At 44.0% G+C, this 25,181-nt stretch overlaps 1 protein-coding gene across 5 annotated transcripts in view; it reads left to right on the top strand.

Moving 5' to 3' along the window:
• LOC137652159 (uncharacterized) overlaps nt 1-25,181 on the top strand; it is a 130,606-nt gene that overhangs the window by 67,684 nt on the left and 37,741 nt on the right. For all 5 annotated transcript variants that reach the window (XM_068385365.1, XM_068385366.1, XM_068385364.1 and 2 more), the window contains 3 exons: nt 6,097-6,211; nt 9,759-9,926; nt 20,988-21,062. In XM_068385365.1, coding sequence (XP_068241466.1) covers nt 6,097-6,211; nt 9,759-9,926; nt 20,988-21,062 — 358 coding nt within the window. The remainder of the gene's footprint in view (nt 1-6,096; nt 6,212-9,758; nt 9,927-20,987; nt 21,063-25,181) is intronic.

Genomic DNA, 25,181 nt, shown 5'->3' with positions numbered 1-25,181 from the left:
CCAGGCGTACGAGTAACGTCGTTATCGTTTTGCTCTTATCCCTAGTCTCTTTAGGGGAAGAAACTAAACGTTTCTAGAGTGATCTAGTGTTTAGTCTCTTTCCAGCCACTGAATTTTCTTTCATTAGATTTTTCTGTTACATTGTTATTCTGTTTTCGCAATTATTAACTTTTGAGAAGGATAGAATTGCGTGTTTCAGGTACAAACCACTTAAAGTTTCGAGTTCAGTGAAATAAGTGCAAACAGAAATCAAAGTGATAAGTGATTGATGTCAGTGTTATGCGTGAGGGTACTTTTGTGCGCGCCAGTCGTCCTCCCAGTCCGGGACCTCTTGCAAGCTCCCAAGCCCAGGGGAGAAGCAATGTCGAAGGACAAAAGGGTTCGGCAGGCCTTGATCGGCGCACAGAAGTATCCTCGGTGGTTGTGGGCGTGTCTTACCGAGACCGTCACTCCCACCCGCAGACGATTGAGCCCTTATTTTGCTCGTCTGCAGAAGAGATTTAGAGGAGAAAATAAAGGCAGAGTAACGCTGGTCTCAGGTCTCTAGACCTCTTAAACGTAAAGTCCAGACCTATGCCAGACGTACGAAGTAAAGTTCAACAACCCGGATGCAGTCATTGGGTTAGCTCTGACTCTCCTCAGTCATCATTTTGTCGGGCTGAGAGTGCGCCTACACTCCCCCCCCGCCTATGCTCGCTCCGCCTGATCGCAGTACCACCTGCCAGGCGTACGATGTTGTGGACTCTACTACAGTCCATGCAGCACTGCTTTCGGACCTGATGCGTGAGTGTCGTGCCGAGAGTGTTGCACCTCCTCCTCCTCCTGCACCGGTGGTGCACCAACCGCCTGCACCCGTTCAGCCGGTGCTGCACCCGCCTGCACCGGTGGTGCACCAACCGGCTGCACCCGTTCAGTCTGTGCTGCACCCGCCTGCACCGGTGGTGCACCAACCGGCTGCACCCGTTCAGCCTGTGCTGCACCCGCCTGCACTCGCTGCACCCAGTCGCAGCACCATCTGCCAGGCGTACGATGTTGTGGAGGCGTACGAGGTTGTGGACTCTACTACAGTCCATGCAAGCACAGCTTTCGGATCTGTTGCGTGAATGTCGGGCTGAGAGTGTTGCACCTCCACCTGCACCCGTTCAGCCTGTGCTCAACCCGCCTGCACTCGCTGCACCCAGTCGCAGCACCTTCTGCCAGGCGTACGATGTTGAACCTCTTTCTGTGTTCGCTGTTCCCAGTGTTGTTCAGCCTCAGCCTTCTTTAAGGCAACCTTCGGTTTGGGATCAGGAGGATTACTCCACTCTTCCTCCTCCTCCCCTGGCTGCTCCACCGGTGGTGCAACTCTCGGTGGAGGTACAACCTCTTCCACCTGTGAGTCAGTCTCCTCAGCTGCTGCACCGAGCTCAACCCGTGCACCCTGTTCCTGCACCTCAGACACCTCTGCTTGCGGGAACTTTACCTTGTTCTGCGCAACCTCGGTCTCTTCACGCTCCACTCATTCCACAGGAACAGGAACTTTCTGCACCTTCCACTGTTGTTGTTCCAGCTCGTTCTGACTCTGCTGTTCAGCATACCTTACCTCCATTTTCAAACCATGGCAAAAATATGAATCATGAGTTATGAATGTAAGGTAAACATTATGTTGATTTTTAAACCCCATGCAAGCATGCATAAAGCACTCTAGCACTGGTCATGGAATTTCTAAGAATGTTAAACGCCATGCACACGCTCTGCTTTCCTTACAGCAGGCTCTGCTTACTACATGCTCAGCATTCAGCATGCTCTGCATTCAGCATGCTCTGCATACAACATGCTCTGCATACAGCATGCTCTGCATTCAGCATGCTCTGCATACAACATGCTCTACATACAGCATGCTCTGCATACAGCATACTCTGCATTCATCATGCTCTGCATACCTTACCGCATGCTTCTCAACATATCTTGGGTTGTTGCCAACTCACTAGACTGTCAAGCAGTTTCATAACGTTGCCTTCTAGTCTGCTGCTTTTGCACCAGTGAACCCTCACTCAGAGAACTTAGCTTTTCTAGGATAAGGTCCCTGTAGATGAGAAAGTTCTTTTCTCCCTCCTTCTGATATTCCCTTGAGGACTCTGTCATTTGGAGGGAGCCTTTAGCTGCATAACCTCTTATGGACTTTTATTTAAGCATTACATGCTTACAGGGAAGGTAATGGTTCCACTTCAGCCGCTAATCCCGTCTGTTACCACACCTGCTCCCATAGACCTTGAGCTGTGTTGCATGACATGCAGTCCAAGCTTAGTCCTTGTTAGAGGATTTTTTGTTTACGGAGTCAATGTGTCACGGGGAAGACGTTCAACAACCAACAGAAGGGACTTGTTGTGACGCAGTGCGGCAACCTCAGCAACCCGTTAAGGAGTTGTCTGTACGACCCAGATAGTCTAGACAGATTCGGGTTGTCACTGTACTTCCTCGCTTGCCCATGATTGACAGTTTACAGACTGTGCAGCAGTATCATGATCTTGTGTCCGGCTCCGTCAGACGACTGGCTTTTAAGAGCTCCCACAAGTCGTCGCTGTCTGGAGATTTTCAAATGGACTATGGATCTGACCAAGGAACTGGGCCTCCTGGTCAATTTTGAGGAGTCTCAGCTCGTTCCATCCCAGACCATTGTTTCCTTGGGTATGGATCTTCAGAGTCGAGCTTTTCGGACTTGTCCGTCGGCCCCAAGGATCTTCCAAGCCCTAGAATGCATCCAGAGCATGCTGAGAAGGAACCGATGCTTAGTCAGGCAGGGGATGAGTCTAACAGGGACACTTTCATCGCTGGCCCTGTTCATCGAGTTAGGGAGACTTCACCTCCGCCCCCTTCAGTATCATCTAGCTGCTCACTGGATAAAGGACTTGACGCTAGAGACGGGCTCAGTTCCTGTTTCCGAAGAGATGAGGTCTACTCTAACGTGGTGGAAGAACAGCATTCTTCTCAAGGAAGGTCTACCTTTGGCTGTTCAGACCCCCGACCACCGTCTCTTCTCGGACGCATCGGACACGGGCTGGGGTGCGACACTGGACGGACAGGAATGCTCGGGAACATGGAATCAGGAGCAAAGGACACTTCACATCTATTGCAAGGAGTTGTTGGCAGTTCATCTGGCCTTGATAAACTTCAAGTCCCTCCAGCTTAACAAGGTGGTGGAGGTGAACTCCGACTACACCACAGCCTTGGCTTACATCTCCAAGCAGAGAGGGACTCATTCGAGGAAGTTGTTCAAGTTCGCAAGGGACCTCCTCATTTGGTCAAAGATCGAAAGCTCACGCTGGTAACGAGGCTCATTCAGGGCGATATGAATGTCATGGCAGATCGCCTCAGCCGTAAGGGTCAGGCCTTCCCCACAGAGTGGACCCTTCACAAGAATGTTTGCAGCAGACTTTGGGCCCTGTGGGGTCAGCCAACCATAGTTCTATTCGCTACCTCGATGACCAAGAAGCTCCTCTTGTATTGTTCTCCGATTCCAGACCCAGCAGCAGTTCGCGTGGATGCCTTTCTGCTGGATTGGTCCCATCTCAACCTGTATGCATTCCCGCCGTTCAAGATTGTCAACAGGGTACTTCAGAAGTTCGCCTCTCACAAAGGGACACGGTTGACGTTGGTTGCTCCCCTCTGACCCGCGAGAGAAGGGTTCACCGAGGTACTGCAATGACTGGTCGACGTTCCCAGGACTCTTCCTCCTAGAGTGGACCTTCTGCGTCAACCTCACGTAAAGAAGGTACACCCAAACCTCCACGCTCTTCGTCTGACTGCCTTCAGACTATCGAAAGTCTCTCAAGAACTAGAGGCTTTTCGAAGGAGGCAGCCAGAACGATTGCCAGAGCAAGGACGACATCCACTCTCAGAGTCTATCAGTCTTAATGGGAAGTCTTCCGAAGCTGGTGCAAGGCCAATGCAGTTTTCCTCAACCAGTACCACTGTAACCCAGATTGCTGACTTCCTGTTACATCTAAGGAACGTAAAATCCCTATCAGCTCCTACGATCAAGGGTTACAGAAGTATGTTGGCAGCGGTTTTCCGCCACAGAGGCTTGGATCTTTCCTCCAACAAAGATCTACAGGACCTCCTTAGGTCTGTTGAGACCTCAAAGGAACGTCGGTTGTCCACTCCAGGCTGGAATCTAGACGTGGTCCTAAGGTTCCTAATGTCATCAGGATTTGAACCGTTCCAATCAGCCTCTTTTAAGGACCTCACATTAGAAACTCTTTTCCTCGTGTGCTTAGCAACAGGTAAAAGAGTAAGTGAGATCCACGCCTTCAGCAGGAACATAGGTTTCACATCTGAAACGGCTACATGTTCCTTGCGGCTCGGTTTTTTTGGCTAAAACGAGCTTCCTTCCCGTCCTTACCCTAAGTCGTTCGAGATCCCAAGCCTGTCCAACATGGTGGGGAACGAACTAGAGAGAGTACTTTGCCCTGTTAGAGCTCTTAAGTACTATCTAAGAAGGTCAAAACCATTACGAGGACAATCAGAAGCCTTATGGTGTGCTATCAAGAAGCCTTCTCTACCAATGTCTAAGAACTCAGTTTCTTACTACATCAGGCTTCTGATTAGAGAAGCAAATTCTCATCTGAAGGAAGAAGACCTTGCTTTGCTGAAGGTAAGGACACATGAAGTGAGAGCTGTGGCTACTTCAGTGGCCTTCAAACAAAACCGTTCTCTGCAGAGTGTTATGGATGCAACCTATTGGAGAAGCAAGTCAGTGTTCGCATCATTCTATCTCAAAGATGTCCAGTCTCTTTACGAGTACTGCTACACCCTGGGTCCATTCGTAGCAACGAATGCAGTAGTAGGCGAGGGCTCAGCCACTACATTCCCATAATTCCATAACTTTTTAACCTTTCTCTTGAATACTTTTTATGGGTTGTTCGGTCGGCTAAGAAGCCTTCCACATCCTTGTTGATTTGGCGGGTGGTCAATTCTTTCTTGAGAAGCGCCGAGGTTAAAGGTTGTGATGAGGTCCTTTAGTATGGGTTGCAGCCCTGTATACTTTAGCACCTTTGGGTTGATTCAGCCTCCAAGAGGAACGCTGCGCTCAGTAAGGAAGACGAACTTAAAAAAGAGACAGAGTAACGGTTCAATTCGACTTCCTTACCAGGTACTTATTATTTCATTGTTATTTGAGATAACTGTTATATGAAATATGGGATACTTAGCTATCCTTTAATCTTGTACACTGGTTTTCACCCACCCCCCTGGGTGTGAATCAGCTACATGATTATCGGGTAAGTTTAATATTGAAAAATTTTATTTTCATTAGTAAAATAAATTTTTGAATATACTTACCCGATAATCATGATTTAATTGACCCTCCCTTCCTCCCCATAGAGAACCAGTGGGACCGAGGAATAATTGAGGAGGTGTCAACAAGAAGTACTTGAGTACCTGGCCACAGGTGGCGCTGGTATGTACACCCCCTTCTAGTATTGTGATAGCTGGCGTATCCCTCCATAGAATTCTGTCGGGCAACGGAGTTGACAGCTACATGATTATCGGGTAAGTATATTCAAAAATTTATTTTACTAATGAAAATAACATATTAAAGGTCAACTTTCCTGCTCAGCCACCCCTGTCAGTCGTGGGTCGAAAGTCAAAAGTGAATGAACTCCGACTGGAGAGGGGGCAGGGATCCTCACTAGTTGGATAACCAATATTATCCAATTATAACGACTGATTCCGGTTCGCTCTGAAGTAATCTCCCTAATTTAAGGACTTGGGTTTTATCTGAGTAGGAAAAATACAAATCACTTTTAAAATTTGTTATATTTTTTTTTTTAAATGGTTTACTTTTTGAAGATAACTCCATAGGTAAAAAGAAATATTCTGAAACTTGAGGTTTAACTTAAATCGGATAGAATTCATGGGGTCAGCAGTATCATAGGAAATTTCTTTATAGCAAAAGTTTTTGAATAAGTATTGCTCTAAACTCTTAGCTTCAAATTTTCATAATTCATCTTAAATAACGTATAGTACAAGTACTTTTTCCATTTTGTGCAGATTTAATAGATATTCATAACTGTATAATGCAGCAATTTTTTGACATACTCGTTTCCACTTTTGCAGGCTCTCGACTGGTTTATAAAAATAAGAGACCCTGTAGAAGTTTTCAAGGCCCAGCCGACTTTTTTTTTGGCAGAATGGAATTTTGTGATCATCGCATTCCTTTCCCTTATACATGGTGAGTACCATACATGCACTCGTTTACAAAACCCTAGCACATCATACAGTACAGTATATGTTTATTTGATAAAAGTTTATAGAAGCTACTTTACTCATGGAGTACTCTTTGACATTTAATTTTTACTTTTCCAACTTTTATTTCTTAGGTTACTTGTCCAGTTATGTTTCCTCTTAACATTCCTAGATCCCTTATTGGAACCTCACAATTCTTTTTTAAAGATAATATGTGTAAATAAAGATTCACATCAAAACAGAAAAAACTTTATACAGTAGAAATTAATCTTGCCTGCTTTTTTATCTGCTTGGAAATATGTCTATATGATCATGTTTTATCATTAGATTTTCTTTTTACTGGACTTAATTAGAAATAAGTTCTCTCCTTTGTCTATGCATTGCTTTTTACCATTCTGCAAGTACAACTTTAATCCCTTTTAAGGCTAATATAACTCTTGGATTGATAGCACTATCCTGTAAAATCATTGTCTCAGAATAGAAATGTCTAATTACTTTTTTGGCCAGTAATTGACTAAATACAAGGGTATGATTATTTCAGTTTGCTCCGACACTATATACAAACCATTATACTCTTTAGAGTTGAAATCATTTCGGCGATAGCAGAAACAAGCCGTTAAGCTTTTTACAAGGAGTAATTACCCTCCACTAGTTAGCGGGGGTAGAGTAGACCGACCACCCCGTTCACCTGCACTAGTTACAAACCGTCACTTTTTATTTTGGCTCGGTGGAGTAGAGACGTTGTCTTACTCTCCTGCTAAAAAAATCTTGCATGCAGGAGTCTCCTTGCGACGAGTGTAGGGAGTGGTGGCCCTTCCAGTGGACGAGGTTTACGAGGCGACGGAGGAAGAAGGGTAAGAGGGATTCTTGCCCTTACGGTTCATCCTCGAAAGGGATGAAACCTTGCCATCGGACTCTGTCGGCTCGACCTCTCCATTCTGAGTTGCCATCCTCTGGGAGTTGATCCATTATGTGTGGCGATCATTTGACTCCAGGACAATTCTCCGCTTCGGAAGTCTTCGCTACTTCCCCTAATGAAGCAGCGCCGGCTACCGTTTTAGGGGAGACGCTTTCACCTGACATGGTTTATTAGTTGTGGTTCTCCGTGTAAGGAAAGGCTTCTAGAGGTCTTATAGTTAGACATGCAGTGAAAGTGAATAGCCTTCCCAGAGGTTAATTACTGTACCATCTTTCCCTCTGAGACTCCGTAGGTCGTGAACTGACAGTCTCTTGTGTGTCCAGCTGTCTGGACCTCTGCTTCTGCTAGTTCCAGCGTGCATTCTGCTTTAGATGACGGGCGTTAGCAGTTACTGAAAAGTATTCCTTGGAGTTACTTGTAGGGGGATCCCTCTGGGGTGAACCCTGGGACTAATTCCTGCTATGTCCCAAGGACAGTGTAGGATGTGGATCTATTGTCTGGGTTCGCCCAGCAGCGGGGAAGCAGAATGAACTGTCTGGAGGTCCACCTCCAGGTTTTATGCAACTTCCTCTTTCAAAGGAGAGTTACCCTCCTTCAGCCACTGTTCAGCAATCTTCTCACTTGTGGTGAGAGCTGTCAAGCGGCAACAGGTATTGATCACCCTTCCCGTCCGTGGCCTTCTCCAGTTCATTGGAGCACAGCTTTTTGGAGCTGGATGACGATGGAGTTAGGCGGTTGCTTGCAATCCCTCTTCCTTGCCATCGTGTCCATCGTTCACAACATATCGCTCACCGCTATGCAAGGCCAGGTTCTTAGGAACTTGCACCTCTGGCTTCTACCTCTCGCAAGGTAGAACATGCTTCTCTGCTTGCACGCAAGCAAGCTCAGGTAAACAACACCTTACTTGTGTGACATTGCCCAATGTTGGGAATGGGGGAAGGTGACACTCGGTTTCATCCCTGAGTTTATGGCTAAGACTCAAAATCCGGCTGTAGTGGATCCTAGATGCTGGTCCTTCTGGATTGAGAGTCTCCAATCTGTAACAGATGATACAGATCAACTGTTACTCTGCCCTGTAAGGACACTGAGGAAATACCTCAAAAGAATTGCCAGAGCCCGCCCTTAGATCACCAAGCTCTTTGTGAGCTCGAAAAGAGTGAAAAGGAAGGTCACTAAGAACTCCATCTTTTCCTAGTTCAGACAGGTAATCGAGAGAGCCTAACAACCAAGCTTCTCACCTCCTGGTCATCAAACCCGAGCTCATCAGCACATTCCTGGCGTTCAAAAAGATTTCTCTGTGATGCAGGTACTACAAGCGGTCGTTTAGAAACGACAAACCTTGTTCACCTCCCACTACCTGCAAGACATAATCCACAGGAACCTAAATACTTTTACCTTAGGGGCTGTGGTGGCTGCACAAAACGTGGTCATTAACACCTCAGCTCTCTTGTAGGACAAGTGGCAGTTTGTTAAGGGGAGATGTTACCCGCGAGTAAGTCTAGAATGGATATGTGAGTGACTGGCCACTTCATATTTCATTCTCCCCTCTTTTGGGGTTCAGCATTTGAGGTACTCTGCAGGCTGACCTCCTCTAACTACAGGTGGGTACCATCATTCCTTGTGTAACCTGATATATGAGTATATATTTGTTATATTCTTGTCCTTCAAACAAGGGGGAGTCAGGCAATGTCTAGGTTAAGTGAGGAGTTTAGCTCCAAATATATGCTTACCTCGTCAAGTCACACTGCTAAATTCTTACACCCTTTGGGATAACGAGGTGTCAGGGTGCCCTCTAAACAGCTTGTGCAAATCAAAGAGTATACACCACGGGTCAGTCTATTGGTTTTTGGACTTTCCCCCACCATAGAGTGAGTCTCCACTCTACAAGATTGTAATGGTTTGTATATAGTGTCAGGACAAATGACAGATTTGGAAATGTATTTTTCATAACTACACTTACTGGTCCTGCCATTGCCTTCCCCCCGGAAGTCCTGCTGCAATTGCAAAGTGACGGTTTGTTACTAGTGGAGGTGTGAGCAGGGTGGTCATTCTACCACCCCACCCAACTAGCTGAGGATAATTACTCCTTGTAAAAAACTTAATGGCTAATTTCAGCTGTCGCTGAAAGGTTTGTATAGCTAGGAAAAATACAAATTACCAAATTATTTAAATGTGTAATCTACTTGTTTATTTTAGTACAAATAATCTTTTATGCTTATTAAAATCCAGATAGGAAAATTAAGGTCTACATACTTGAATTTCAATGTAAACGTAAATAAAGTATCTGTACAAATTAAAATGTTATACTTCGTAGCACTTGATATGTTCAAGGTCTGTTTTATAATAGCTGACTAAAAGAAACAACTTATGTAATTTCATAGAATGAGAATACAGTATTGATATTGTGTACTGTTTTTAAAGATTAAGTTTATTAATGTAGAATATATTGTTTTACTGCTGTACATATACAGTATTAATCTCTGTAGACAGAATTTAAAGTATCATCTTTCATAAAAGAAATATTTAGGTTTTACAATATTTTTATTATGAATAATGTCTGGAAGACATATTGTACATGCACCAGTTACTTTTATATACTTTTTTTCACTTTCAGCATTTATTGTTGGAGGCCGCTGGAAGTACCACTGGCTGGCATGTTATTTACATGGCATGACAACAGAAATGGTATCAGTTTTGATGCCCGATATTGATAACTATTGGCAGTCTCAAACTACAGTCATGCTAATGGGTCGACGACTTCCTTTCCATATTCCTCTGATTTGTAAGATGTTTTAAAATTTTATGTACTTTGAATGTTTAAAGGTTTTAAAGGCAGCTCATGAATGGCAGGGGCAAGGGACAGTGACATTGCCCAGTTGAGTAGGACAATGCTCAGCACCCAATGCCCCTCTCCACCCATGCTAGGATCAAGGAGGGCCAGGCAATGGCTGCTGATGACTCAGCAGATAGACTTATAGGCTCCCCCAACCCACCATCGTTTGCTCACAAGGATGGTGAAGTTGCAGTAAGCAAAGAAACTAACGAGTCTGAGTGGGACTCGAACCCCTGTCTGGCGTTCACCAGCCAGGGACGTTACCACATCGGCCACCATAAGTATTTTATAATTATGTAGGGATTTATAAATAGGAAGATTTTCCTATTTTATTTTGATGTTACGCTGTCTTGAAGAGGGCTAAATTTCTAACATTTGATGAACAAATTCATGACAGGTTGAGACTATTCCATAAATCTTTTCTTTTAAGTACACTAACGTAACCATATCCAGGTGTTAAAAGGAAGTTCTATATGAGTGTTGTGACATCTCATGAAGTGGAATTTGGTCTGCAGTTTGGCTTTGCAATGAAAGATAATGCAAGAGTGAGTGATTGTATAGATATGTTACCAAGTGTTCAAAAAAGCACTTGATATAAATAGGACAGTTTTCAGCTATAGAATTTTAGTATTGGTTGGTATTTGGGTTCAACTTTGATTCCAACCTTTCTTTCTCATACTATTTAAGGGTAAACATTGGTATTAAACCAAGCTTCTAGAGAGAAGCACTATGAACATCAGATGAGTATAGGAAAAGATTTTAATATTAAAATTCTATTTTTCACCACTGTACCTGTATTTAGATAAGCTGTATTTTATTGTCGAGCCCCCACCAGTGCTTTTACTTCGGGTAGATATGCTTGTTATTCTTCAAGCATCAATATACAGACACTGTTTGCATCTAGTCTTTCATTCCCAGTGCTATTAAAATGTGGGACTTATTTTACTTTCTGTAATATTGATGCTTATGCTCAATCATTTTATTGTTTCTGATGCTCATAGACTTAATGAGGGCTGTGAGATCTCTTTAAGCCCTTTATAACAGAAACATAACACTGACAAAGGAAATGGAAGAAATTTTGATAAGATGGGATCTAAGACTTAAGATTCGTGGCTAGAATACAATAGGAAGATCTCATAACAAACTAGGTATTTGTGAAAAGATGTGGTGTTGAGAAATGGAGTCCTCAGAGATTGAGGTGGCTTAGACATGTGATGAGAAGGAATTAGAAATACAGTAGTTGGTTATAAGAGTAATTGTGGAAGTGGATGAACAAAAACCTGTTAGAATGCCCAGATTATCATGGAAAAATATGTTAAATGAAGGCTTAGACTTGATAGCCATTCATAAAGAAAAAGTGCAGAATATATTTGACTAATTTTATGTCGTAACCCAGTGAAGGGAATAGCTCACGTAAAATTTTCTATGGCGATGATGCATCATTAGCTTAATTTTTCTAATTTACATTGGTGCTTATACAGCACATTCAATGTTCATAATTTTTTTATGACATTATTTTCCAGTGAATTAGCTTCAAATATGAGGAAGCTTACATGCAAGTTATTAGCTTTCCTGGTTTTGCTTAATATAAATGTGTGCTCATTTTTAATAGTAATGATGATTAAAGTATGATCAAAGTAAGAGTAAATGTAATTAATGCTGGTAAGGATTCAATTGAAATTTACTTTCTTGACCACTGGTATAACTTATCAATAAGTGGGGCATAAAAAACAACTGTCTTAATTTAATAGTCTGATAAAGATCACAGAGTGAAAACTTATAGAGATTGCTATCTTTAGCAAGACTAATGATATTTAGGCTGAGGAGGAGAGGACTGTTATGAACAGAAGAGATAGAAAAAAGTTGAGGTCGCAAATGAAATTGTCGTCCTAAGTATAACCCAAACTCGAGGTTGTAGCCATCACACATTTATGTAGACGCTTGACCCTCATCTTTCACTTCTCAAATATGAGTAAGTTTGTTGGCTGGTGTAATGAAAGTATCATCAATACATTTGATTTTCAGATTTACTATTTAGATATTTTACTCATTTCTAATTTTTTGTTGTTTTGTTTTCTTAATCCTACAGTGTTTCAGGATTTATTAACTTGATATATTTTTACTTTACTGTATAATATTTGTTGCTTATTTTTTTGCCACTACAATTATATTGGTGTATGATGTAATCTTTGTTTATGTGTATGGCAAAACTGGAAAGACTTTGACTAAAGCTATTTTTAGTTCACATAATTACTGTAATTTGTTTTCTCAGCTAGGATCGTTCCCAATCTATGGAATTCTGTTAAGATACGATATAGGTCAGTACTGCATTTTGAGGCTAGCTTTTCTTCAGTGTTGTGTGTTGTCTCTTGGTCCTTACTTCCCTGTAGTCACTGCTGGGCAAGACATTTCAATGGTGGTGGTATTGAAGTTATAGGGCACTTATTTCTCACTGGCCCTCTCAGCAGAGGCTGGATGTTCTTTTGTCCCCCTTTTAAGAAGCTTTGTGATATCCATCTGAGAATACCCAATTCAGTCCTCATTCTTGTTGTTTCAGTGTATATCACTTTTCTGTCTTCGCCTACTCCCACCATCATTGTTGACAATTCTCTGCATTGCACAGGTGTTTGGTCACCAGTAGCTCTTGCCAGATCTCTTGAAGTCAAGAAGTGTACATTCTTCGATGTTTGTTTCTTAAGACTTCTTTTTCAATATTAATCTTACCCGATGATCATGTAGCTGTCAACTCCGTTGCCCGACAGATATCTAAGGTCGGGATACGCCAGCGATCGCTATACAGGTGGGGGTGTACACAACAGCGCCATCTGTGAGCAGGTACTCAAGTACTTCTTGTCAACAAGAACTCAATTTTTCCTCTGTCGTGCCACCGGCAAGACCTACTTGGATACGCTGTTGATTCTGGAGTTGTTTTTTTCACGATTTTGGTGATGTATTCGCTCTAGATTTTAGCCTTCGCTATTCAGGAATCTTTATCATTAGCTTAGCAAGCTTTTTGATTTAATTTGGATTAATTGTTAACGAACTTTGCTAGATTTTGGAATTCCCCCTTGACTATTTCTACAATTCAAGATGTCTGACCAGTCTCAAGTCCCTAAGTACAGGCAGTGTAGTGTTAGGGCTTGTACTAGGCGTCTTCCGAAGGCCTCCATAGATCCTCACACCGTTTGTTCCAATTGTAGGGGTAAATCCTGTCAATTGGAAGATCGATGTGAGGAATGCGCTGGGCTTTCGGAATTCGATTTTAACGAATTCCTTAAAAATGCACGTAGGCTAGAGAAGGATAGGATCAGGAGGAGTTCTTCTCACTCTTTTGATTTTTCCTCTCCCCATGCCCCTCAACCTATTCCTTCCCCTGTAGTGGTGACTCCCGACCCTGCTACTAGTGCTCAGCCCTCCATGGCGGACATGATGCGTGCCATTCAGGCTCTTGGTGACAGAGTGGAGTCATTGGCTAATGACCGTAATCAGCTTTTGGAAGATGTCAAAGAGCTGAAAGCGCAAAGTGCAGTGGGAAGTGTTGTGAGTGCAAGTGAAGTGAAAAGTGTCAGTGTCAGTGTTGCGCATGAGGGTACATCTGTTCGTGCCAGTCGTCCTCCCAGTCCGGGACCTCTTGCAAGCTCCCAAGCCCAGGGGAGAAGCAATGTCGAAGGACCAAAGGGTTCGGCAGGCCTTGATCAGCGTATGGATGTACCCTCAGTGGTTGCGGACGTATCTGTCAGAGATCGTCCCATCCACAAACAGACGAATGAGCCCTATCATTCCTCGTCTGTGGAAGAAGTTTCGAGGAAGAAACGTTGGACCAAGGTCTCACGACCTCTCAAGCGTAAGGTCCCTTCCGAGCGAGTCCAACGGCCCAGGTGTAGCCACTGGGTCAGTTCGGACTCGCCGCAGTCTTCCGAAGACTGCACACCTCCCAAGAGAGGTAGAGTGGTTCTGCAGCAGGCATCTACTCCGTCTGTTGCCGCACCAACCACGGTAGATCCTAAGTGGTCCATGCTGCAGACTATGCAGTCTCAGCTTGCTTCCTTTATGCAGGAGTATCGGGCTGAGAAGGTTGACACGGCACCAGTTAACCTACAACCTGCCACGGTTGTGCGCTCAGCAGACCCTGCGGCTGCCTGCTCCCACACTCCACCTGTGAGAGCTCCACCTCCGATGCGCAGTCCACCCTGCCAGACGCATGTTCATGCTTCACCCTCCGTTGACATGCGTGAGCTACCGCATCAGCAGTGGGAAGGTGCTGTCGAGCTGCCGTGTTTTGACACAATGCGGCATGCTCCGCAACCCATGCGGCATGCTCCGCATCCCATACGGCATGCTCCGCAACCCACGGCAGTCCCTCCCACTCACCAGCACTCTGCTTTTGTTGTTGCCAGCTCGCAGACTGACCAGCAGCGGCATGATGTTGGATCCGCAGCAGCTACGCATGCACCCGTGCTGCCGGATTCAGCCGTTCAGCTTTCTGCTCCACCTTTGCCACTTCCTACTCAGCTTTCGGATGATGGAGCATCTGATGACGAAGCTGCACATTTGGACGATCCGCACTCCGACTTAGAAGGACCCAAGTCTACGCCTCCCTCCTTAGACTTTCGGAAAGTCCTTGCCTTGTTCAGGGACTTGTATCCGGAACAGTTTGTGTCTGCAACCCCTCGCTCTCCTCCCTCCGAGTTTGCTCTGGGCATGCAGTCAGCAGCTCCTGCCTTCACCAAACTTGTCCTCGCACGCTCATCCAAGAGAGCTTTGAGGGTTATGGGAGAGTGGTTGCAGTCCAAGAAGCTACTGGGAAAGACTGCTTTCATCTTTCCGCCCACCAAGCTTGCTTCCAAATCTAGCGTCTGGTATGCCACGGGAGAGGAACCCGGCTTGGGAGTTCCTGCCTCTGCCCAGGGCGACTTCTCAAGTCTGGTTGACTCTCCCCGCAGGCTGGCTATGAGACGATCTAAGATTTGCTGGTCCTTTTCTGACATGGATCATCTGTTGAAGGGAGTCTTTCGTGCTTTTGAGATCTTCAACTTCCTCGATTGGTGTTTGGGAGCGTTAAGCAGAAAGACTTCCCCTTCGGATAAGGACTCCGCCATGCTTATCATGTCTAGCATGGACAAAGCCATTCGGGATGGGTCTGGTGAGCTTGCGGCTTCGTACGTGTCGGGAGTGCTTAAGAAGAGAGAACATCTTTGCTCCTTCTTGTCGTCTGGGATCACTCCTTGCCAGAAGTCGGAGTTGTTGTTTGCTCCTCTCTCCAAGTGTCTCTTTCCGGAGGAGCTGATCAAGGGGATGGCTGCCTCGTTGATCCAGAAGGATACCCATGACCTGATGGCGTCTTCCGCACGTAAGCTAAAGCTTTACCTTCCGTGCCTAAACCTTTCCGTCCTGCCGCAGTGGACACACCAGCAACTAGGTTCATCCCGCCCTTTCGTGGCAGAACCTCCAGCAGAGGAGGTACCCGTGCCGACAGTCACCGTGGCAAATCGAAGAAGGGTTCCAAGTCCGCAAAAGGCAGAATCTGACTGCCTACCTCTCCAGACAGCAGTGGGAGCCAGGCTCAAGAACTTCTGGCAAGCTTGGGAGAGCAGAGGTGCAGACGCCCAGTCTGTGAGGTTGCTAAAGGAGGGGTACAGAATTCCGTTTTGCCGCAGTCCCCCTCTAGCAACGTCTCCCATCAACCTCTCTCCCAACTACAAGGAGAAGGACAAGAGGCTAGCGTTGCAACAAGAGGTGTCGCTCTTGCTACAAAAGGGAGCGGTAGTCATAGTCCGGGACCATCAATCCCCGGGCTTCTACAACCGTCTCTTCCTGGTAGCAAAGAAGACAGGAGGTTGGAGACCGGTGCTGGACGTCAGTGCTCTCAATGCTTTTGTCACCAAGCAGACGTTCACGATGGAGACGACGAAGTCGGTCCTAGCAGCGGTCAGGAAGGAAGACTGGATGGTCTCGTTAGACCTGAAAGACGCGTACTTTCATGTCCCCGTCCATCCAGACTCCCAACCTTTCCTAAGGTTCGTCTTTGGAAAGGTCGTGTACCAGTTCCAAGCCCTGTGCTTTGGCCTAAGCACGGCACCTCTTGTGTTTACCAAACTGATGAGGAATATTGCCAAATTCCTTCACTTGGCAGACATCAGAGCCTCCCTCTATTTGGACGACTGGCTTTTAAGAGCTCCGTCAAGTCGTCGCTGTCTGGAGAATCTCAGATGGACTATGGATCTGACCAAGGAATTGGGCCTCCTGGTCAATTTAGAGAAGTCACAACTCGTCCCATCCCAAACCATTGTCTATCTCGGTATGGAGATTCAGAGTCGAGCTTTTCGGGCTTTTCCGTCGGCCCCAAGGATCAGTCAAGCCCTAGAATGCATCCAGAGCATGCTGAGAAGGAACCGATGTTCAGTCAGGCAGTGGATGAGTCTAACAGGGACACTTTCATCGCTGGCCCAGTTCATCGAGTTAGGGAGACTCCACCTCCACCCCCTTCAGTATCATCTAGCTGCTCACTGGAGAAAGGACATGACGCTAGAGGCGATCTCAGTGCCTATTTCCGAAGAGATGAGGTCTACACTGACGTGGTGGAAGGACAGCATTCTTCTCAAGGAAGGTCTACCATTGGCTGTTCAGACCCCCGACCACCGTCTCTTCTCGGACGCATCGGACACGGGCTGGGGTGCGACACTGGACGGACAGGAATGCTCGTGCACGTGGAATCAGGAGCAAAGGACACTTCACATCAACTGCAAGGAGCTTTTGGCAGTTCATCTGGCCTTGATAAACTTCAAGTCCCTCCAGCTAAACAAGGTGGTGGAGGTGAACTCCGACAACACCACAGCCTTGGCGTACATCTCCAAGCAAGGAGGGACTCATTCGAGGAAGTTGTTCGAGATCGCAAGGGACCTCCTCATTTGGTCAAAAGATCGAAAGATTTCGCTGGTAACGAGGTTCATTCAGGGCGACATGAATGTCATGGCAGATCGCCTCAGCCGGAAGGGTCAGGTCATCCCCACAGAGTGGACCCTTCACAAGAATGTTTGCAGCAGACTATGGGCCCTGTGGGGTCAGCCCACCATAGATCTATTCGCTACCTCGATGACCAAGAGGCTCCCGATGTATTGTTCTCCGATTCCAAACCCAGCAGCAGTTCACGTGGATGCCTTTCTTCTGGATTGGTCCCATCTAGACCTGTATGCGTTCCCTCCGTTCAAGATTGTCAACAGGGTACTTCAGAAGTTCGCCTCTCACGAAGGGACACGGTTGACGTTGGTTGGTCCCCTCTGGCCCGCGAGAGAATGGTTCACCGAGGTACTGCAATGGCTAGTAGACGTTCCCAGGACTCTTCCTCTAAGAGTGGACCTTCTGCGTCAGCCGCACGTAAAGAAGGTACACCCAAGCCTCCACGCTCTTCGTCTGACTGCCTTCAGACTATCGAAAGACTCTCAAGAGCTAGAGGCTTTTCGAAGGAGGCAGCCAGAGCGATTGCCAGAGCAAGGAGGACATCCACTCTCAGAGTCTATCAGTCAAAATGGGAAGTCTTCCGAAGCTGGTGCAAGGCGAATGCAGTTTCCTCAACCAGTACCTCTGTAACGCAGATAGCTGACTTCCTGTTACATCTAAGGAATGTAAGATCCCTATCAGCTCCTACGATCAAGGGTTACAGAAGCATGTTGGCAGCGGTCTTCCGCCACAGAGGCTTAGATCTTTCCACCAACAAAGATCTACAGGACCTCCTTAGGTCTTTTGAGACCTCAAAGGAGCGTCGGTTGTCCACACCAGGCTGGAACCTGGACGTGGTTTTAAGGTTCCTGATGTCAGCAAGATTCGAACCGCTTCAATCAGCCTCTTTTAAGGATCTCACATTAAAGACTCTTTTCCTCGTGTGCTTAGCTACAGCTAAAAGAGTCAGTGAGATCCACACCTTCAGCAGGAACATAGGTTTTACATCTGAAACGGCTACATGTTCCTTGCAGCTCGGTTTTTTGGCTAAAAACGAGCTTCCTTCTCGTCCTTGGCCCAAGTCGTTCGAGATCCCAAGCCTGTCCAACTTGGTGGGGAACGAACTAGAGAGAGTACTTTGCCCAGTAAGAGCTCTTAAGTACTATTTAAGACGTACAAAGCCATTACGAGGACAATCAGAAGCTTTATGGTGTTCTATCAAGAAACCTGCTTTACCGATGTCTAAGAACGCAGTTTCTTACTACATCAGGCTTTTGATTAGAGAGGCCCATTCTCATCTGAAGGAAGAAGACCTTGCTTTGCTGAAGGTAAGGACACATGAAGTTAGGGCTGTCGCTACTTCAGTGGCCTTCAAACAGAACCGTTCTCTGCAGAGTGTTATGGATGCAACCTATTGGAGAAGCAAGTCAGTGTTCGCATCATTTTACCTCAAAGATGTCCAGTCTCTTTACGAGAACTGCTACACCCTGGGACCATTCGTAGCAGCGAGTGCAGTAGTAGGTGAGGGCTCAACCACTACATTCCCATAATCCCATAACCTTTTTTAATCTTTCTCTTGAAATGCTTTTTACTTGTTGTTTTTTGGGTTGTACGGAAGGCTAAGAAGCCTTCCGCATCCTGGTTGATTTGGCGGGTGGTCAAATTCTTTCTTGAGAAGCGCCTAGATTAGAGGTTGTGATGAGGTCCTTTAGTATGGGTTGCAGCCCTTCATACTTCAGCACCTAGGAGTCGCTCAGCATCCTAAGAGGATCGCTAGGCTCAGTAAGGAAGACGTACTTAATAAAGGCAGAGTAATGGTTCAAGTCGACTTCCTTACCAGGTACTTATTTATTTTATGTTTGTTATTTTGAATAACTGCTAAAATGAAATACGGGATACTTAGCTTCTAATGTTAACATGTATGCTGGTCTCCACCCACCACCCTGGGTGTGAATCAGCTACATGATCATCGGGTAAGATTAATATTGAAAAATGTTATTTTACTTAGTAAAATAAATTTTTGAATATACTTACCCGATGATCATGAATTTAAGGACCCTCCCTTCCTCCCCATAGAGAACCAGTGGACCGAGGAGAAAATTGAGTTCTTGTTGACAAGAAGTACTTGAGTACCTGCTCACAGATGGCGCTGTTGTGTACACCCCCACCTGTATAGCGATCGCTGGCGTATCCCGACCTTAGATTTCTGTCGGGCAACGGAGTTGACAGCTACATGATCACCGGGTAAGTATATTCAAAAATTTATTTTACTAAGGAAAATAACATTTTAGATGCCTGAATTCAGTGGAGCTGCTCCTCAGGTCTTTTATTTCTCATCCAGCTAGGAAATGTATCATACTTCTCCTGAGATCAACAGGCTTTACTCAAGTTTGCACGCCTTAATAGAATATATGATATACATTGTAATTTTTAAGAACAGTCCAACATTGTCTGTGGAATTTAGCTTCGGCATTTTTTCTTCAAAAATAACAATTCCAAGCTCTCCCTGTACTTGATCCAGGTAGCCTTTTCTCTTTATTTAATCTATCTGTAGGCAGCACTGGGATTTCCTTGCATTACATTATGTACCCAATCTCATAATCACATACTCATTTAAGCAGTTTGCTTTCCCTTCAGTAATTATAAATACTATATGGCAGTCAGTATAGAATGTCTTCTATTTTGAAAGAATGTTATGATATTTTGAACATATGCTTCAGGTAGGCTATTTATTTGAGTTGAAACACTCTTAAGCCTGATGAAACCATGGACTACTTGCTTTCACATGGCTCTTCATTATGAGGACGCAAAACTTTGGTATCTTTGATTGAAGGAGATCTAGAAGTGTGTTGTCTCATCTGCTGGAGCTCCATAAAGGAGTGAGATCCCCATTTTTTTTTAACGTTTCATACAATCAAGTGTATTCAAGAAAAAGTTTTCCTTTTTTTCTGTAGCATTCAGGCCTTATTCTCACAGAAAGTTTGTCACTGTATTTTGTACCTCCTACTTGGAAAGGCATTTCCTGCTAGCTCCTCTATATAGATAACCGAGTGAAAAGAAACTTTCTCTTTTGAACTTATTCAGGTTGTTATTGCTTCACAGGGTATAGTCGCAGTTGATATCATATCCGTGCTGCTTATCTTAGGTTGACCATACTTTTGGTCAACATCTCTTCCATGAGATTTTAAGGTTGTGTACCACCTGTGTGTCACATGATCGTACATATTAACGACTTTTCTCTTTTTTGTATATATTATCCTTTGTATCTTTGCTCTCCCCTTGCACTGACAGCAACTTGCATGAACCTGTCTGCCTATTTCTTATTGTTAACTCTTAACAGAACTGGTTGCCGGTTGGACAAAAAATAGCATGTTGTATTTTGTGACCTTTCCGGGACCTGATGTCTGTATATACTCGATGTATCTATTATAAAGTACTCAGTTGCTTCCATCCCGCTTTTGAGTCAACCTACTCTTGCCTCGTCACAGTTGTCTTTCTCAACCACCCAGGGCACAATAATTTGTCAGAGAGAGCTAATGCTTTAAAGATGTCTTTTCTCTTTTCATTAGCTGTTGTAGTTCAACGTCCTTTTTAGAGACCAACAGATTTTCAAATAGGGACACTATCAAACTCCTGACTCTTGTTCCTCTTGAACTATTTGTTTTGTTTTCTCATTTTTCTTCCCAGGAAATCTCTTGTCTTTCTCAAGACCTTCTCACCTTCAGAGCATCAGTAGCTCATCACACCTCCTGCCTAAGTTGGTGTTCAGATTTTGTTGAAGTAAAGGCTTTGTGACAATGTATTCAGAAACCTGTTGTCTTAATTGTATCACAATTTTTCTAAATCATGCTGATCTTTCAAAGACCATTGGTAGGCTGTGTTGAACTATAGTAATAGGTATGTATTAAAGAAGTACAGTAAATGCATTTTTTTATGAAGTAAAATTTTTATAAATAACCTCCTCTATATTTTTTTCATATCCATACAGTTTCTCCTTTCATGAAATTTTGCAAGCTGTATTCACACTGATATATATACTGTAAATCTACATCATATTTTACATTTTTTTTACAGATCCAGCTTTTATGTACAATGCAGCTTATATGGTAGCTCATATGAAACTTCCCAGATGGGCTGAACCCATGGCAGGTACAGTACATTTTGGTATTTTCCATTGTAACAGCGCATAGTAAATTCTTTAAATGATATTGATTTTAGTGCATAATTTTTCTCTTGAAACATTTCATCTAAGTATCTAAGTAATTTTGTCCATACAATTATAAACTCTGCCCTTATTTATTCTCAACTGAACATGCAGTGTTTCCTAAGTGCATGGTTTCATTAATATACACAGTTTAGCCATTTACTCAAGTGATTATTTTTTCCTTTCTATGGAGAACATTCATTATGCTCTTTGTCAATTATAATTTCAAATGATTAGCTTAGTTTGGTGATTTTGCTTTTCTTATTCTTTAAGTCAATGACCCAATTTAGCAACATAATTAAGAATACTTAGAAGTGATTTGATATATTTTGGAATGCTTTATTTATTACCAGAATGGTCTCTACCATATTTTAAGTACTGTAGCTCTTGTATATGTAGTGGTTTTGTTTGTTTCATCCCAGCCCTAAATAAATCCTATTGCGCTAACATTTATTGTCTCAAATGTTCCCAGTTACTCATTCACTCCTGGAATGTTTCCTTCCCATTAAAAATATCCTTAAACTAGTCCCCCTGATATTGTTCTGCAGTTGTTTCCCCTCCCTGGGCACCAATACCAAAAAGGACATGTTGCCCTGGTGCCAGAGGAGTGGGGGAGGAAAGGGGTTTCCCTGTGCTTCCCCCGACCAGTCACCCGTTGTGCCTCTTCCCCTGTACAGGGAGGTCTGGAGCTGCTGCTCCTCTGTGAGTGTGCTACTCCTCCCTGTGACAGTCTTCCCTAGTGCTGAGGTTCCTGTTGAAGCAACTAATGTAGTTTCTCCTCTCGGGAGAGCATCGTTCATACTTTTGACACCTCTCTTTCTTTGGAGAGCCTAAAAAGATGTGTATTTTCTTCTTCCTCTCTGTTCATTTCTCAGAAGAAGAAGTACTAGCCAAACAATTTAAAAGAAGTCTAGTCAGCCGTAATCATAGGAAAGGGTTCCTTTTGATACCACCTCTCTTAGGAGGGGTGGATGGTAAGCATGACATGAGGAAGAGTCTGGTAGTTAGACAATCACATCATCATGTCCAAAGAAGTAGCACATCCATTCTGTCAAAACATACATCTTCTAGCTCAGCACCTTTCTTCACCAGAGAAGCTTGCTTCTTAAGTGGGCTCCTTTGCCAACGATCTCTTCAGTTTGTTTGAAGAATTAACGATCAGTCTCCAGAAATCTTCCTCCCTGCTCGTTCCACTGAGACAATCTTACTGAATGAAGAGCTCTCACAGGGTTGTCCCATCCGACTCACCAGCTATTGACATGCAAATGTGATCAGATGCGTGGAAAGGTGCACACCTTAATTACCTGGTCATCTCAGAGATATTATCAGAAGAAAGCATCTACTCTTTGATGTCCTGAGGCTAGTAGCCTTTTATGCACTGCAACTATTCCAAGAATTTAGAGGTGTCAACCAGTAGGTTGTTGTGACAACACCACCATATTGGTTTACATTTAGCTCTGCAAGCTGACAAAACAGATGTGTTTCAGGAAAGCAATCTATGCCGTAGGATTGTTAGCCAAATGCATTCTGACAAATGGAGTGGATTAGCAGATATGCTTAGTTGGCAAGGAAGGGACAACACAAGTTTAGGCAATTTTCGATAGTGATGAGCTTCAAAAGCTCTTGACTTCACCGAGTTCCTTTGTTAAATTTCAAAAGTCCAGAGATTCTTTCCATAATAATGGTAATTTTGGTCATTCACACCCTTTTGCCAAACTTATAACTACTCGTTTAGTTAACTTTCTGCATAGAGAAAGCACTGATTTTTAATTAATCATTGTAAAGAGTACAATATCTCAAAGTTCCTATTAGCAATTATTTTTCTATGGAACCAGAGAGGATACAATGTTCAGAAGGAAATTTTTTGTTGTGGAAAGAACAACCCCTTTTTGTGTTGCTCATTAAGGCTGAGGAAAGTAGTTTTAGTTTATGGGGAATTTTGTTTATGGAGGGTATGAGTATGACATACTATGCTGACTTACCAGTCAAGTTAGTGAACTTATTTAAGTTCATTCCCTAAAAGAAGTTATTGGCATTAAAATCCCAAAATAACATAAACCAAACTAGTTAGGTTGTAACAGAGACAGTCTGGAGTGGTAGTACAACCATCATTCCCTGTATGAACAATGAACGTAGACGTTGCTGATCAAAGAAATTTTCTTGAACACTAGAATCAACTGCGCAGTGAATCATTCCAATAACACTTCTCAATTCTTATGCTACTTGAAACAAGCGCCTACATTAACATTGTTAACATTAATGTGATACGAGCTAGTGGCTGAGATTACAAGCAAACATCAAGCACTGTCGTCGAAAACAGGATGAAAAAACAACCCAAATTAGTTGAAACTTCGTCCACCTCCTCAGGATTTGAGGGAATCATACGATATGACACGCTATCCACATAAGTAATATGAGATTGGTGTGAAGCACTTACAGTACTTTAGCAAGTGGATGGATATTAGGATCAATACAACCCACATGGTCTTGTGCCTCACAATCTAATTGGCTTATAAAGTAACTGAAATTGTTGTTTTGCAAGGGTTTAATGTAAGAAGGAACTAAAGTATGGAGAGATTTTTGAGGCTCTTTGTGAGGCTTTTGGATCTGTGGAGCACAGCGAACTTTCAGACCCTTTACTTAATAAAATGTTATTAGTATTAGAATGACTATTTGGAATTGGGTTATGTTTGGCAATGGATTGAGAAAGACCTGAATTACTATGACTAAGTGAGAATTCACTGATGACAAGAGCTTGTGAAGCTCATCACTATCGAAAGATGGCTGAACTTGTGTGTTGTCTAAAGGTGGTCGCATGTCAATATCATCGTACCCCCTGCTATAATCAACAAGTCTGGTCTTCTCCAGCTTTTCCCCTGAACTAACAGCAAGTTTCCTTTTGAGCGAGAACAGTTAACTTCAACGACAGCCGTTGAAACATACTGTAATTTTCCGTGAGTTGTACCGAAAGTGAAACACACTCTTCACAGTAATTATTTAAAGCATGATACAATAGACCCCTGGGGTATGGCGTCCCCAGCTCACGTTTTTTTCACGTTACGGTGTGGAATACGATGTTTTTTCGTCCCCTCGTTACGAAATTTTTCCCCACCTTACGGCATCGAATTCCAAAACTCAAACTTGGCGGTTTTTACGCGTACGACTGTGCGAGTCACTAGCCTACCACCACGCTCATACGTTACTGCATATGTCACTAAGAAGCTGGTCTGCTATTGGTTGGCGTCACTAAGGTGCCGATACGCTATTGGCCAAAATCCCTTCCACAATGCCTGAGAGAGATGCTGCCTCTCTCTCTCTTTGTTATACGCGCGCTCAGTTCAGAATCTCGTGTGTGTTTCGTAAAGACTTGATCTCGTGTGAGTGCTTGTGATATCATATTTTTTGTGCATTTTAGTGCTTAATTCTAACTTTAATTTGTTAGTCATGGGTCCCAAGATTGCTAGTAATGTTAAAGGGAGAAGTAAGAAGATGATTACTATGGAAACGAAGCTGGAAATAATACAGAAATACGAAGAAGGCATGCGCATTGTTACCCTTGCTAGTATGTATGGCCGTAACCAGTCTACGATTGGTACAATTATCAAGAACAAGGAAGCCATTAAAGCAAGTAAGTCTTCTAAAGGCAGTGGAAGGACCTCAATCAACAACGAGATGGAGAGACTCCTTCTACTATGGATTAAAGAGAAGGAAATTGCTGGTGATACACTCATGCAATCGGTAATTTCGCACAAGGCGAGTGCCATCTTCGCCGATCTCGTGGAAGCCCAGAGAGCCGGCGGAGACGAAGGAACATCGCAGCAAGCCCCCCAAGAGTTCAAGGCTTCTCATGGGTGGTTTGATCGTTTTAGGTAGAGGACTGGTATTCACTCAGTCGTCAGGCATGGAGAAGCGGCCAGTTCTTACAAGAAAGCAGCAGAAGAATTCCTCAAGAAGTTTGAGAAATCAATTTCCAGAGAAGGCTACATTCCTCAGTAAGTGTTTAACTGTGATGAAACTGGCCTTTTCTGGAAGAAAATGCCCCGCCGTATATATCACAGCTGAAA

Source organism: Palaemon carinicauda, chromosome 13 (genome assembly GCF_036898095.1).
Source record: "Palaemon carinicauda isolate YSFRI2023 chromosome 13, ASM3689809v2, whole genome shotgun sequence".
In the NCBI taxonomy this organism is placed as follows: Eukaryota; Metazoa; Arthropoda; class Malacostraca; order Decapoda; family Palaemonidae; genus Palaemon; species Palaemon carinicauda.
Note: the sequence above shows the minus strand (reverse complement) of the source record. Positions and strands in the feature narration are given on the sequence as shown.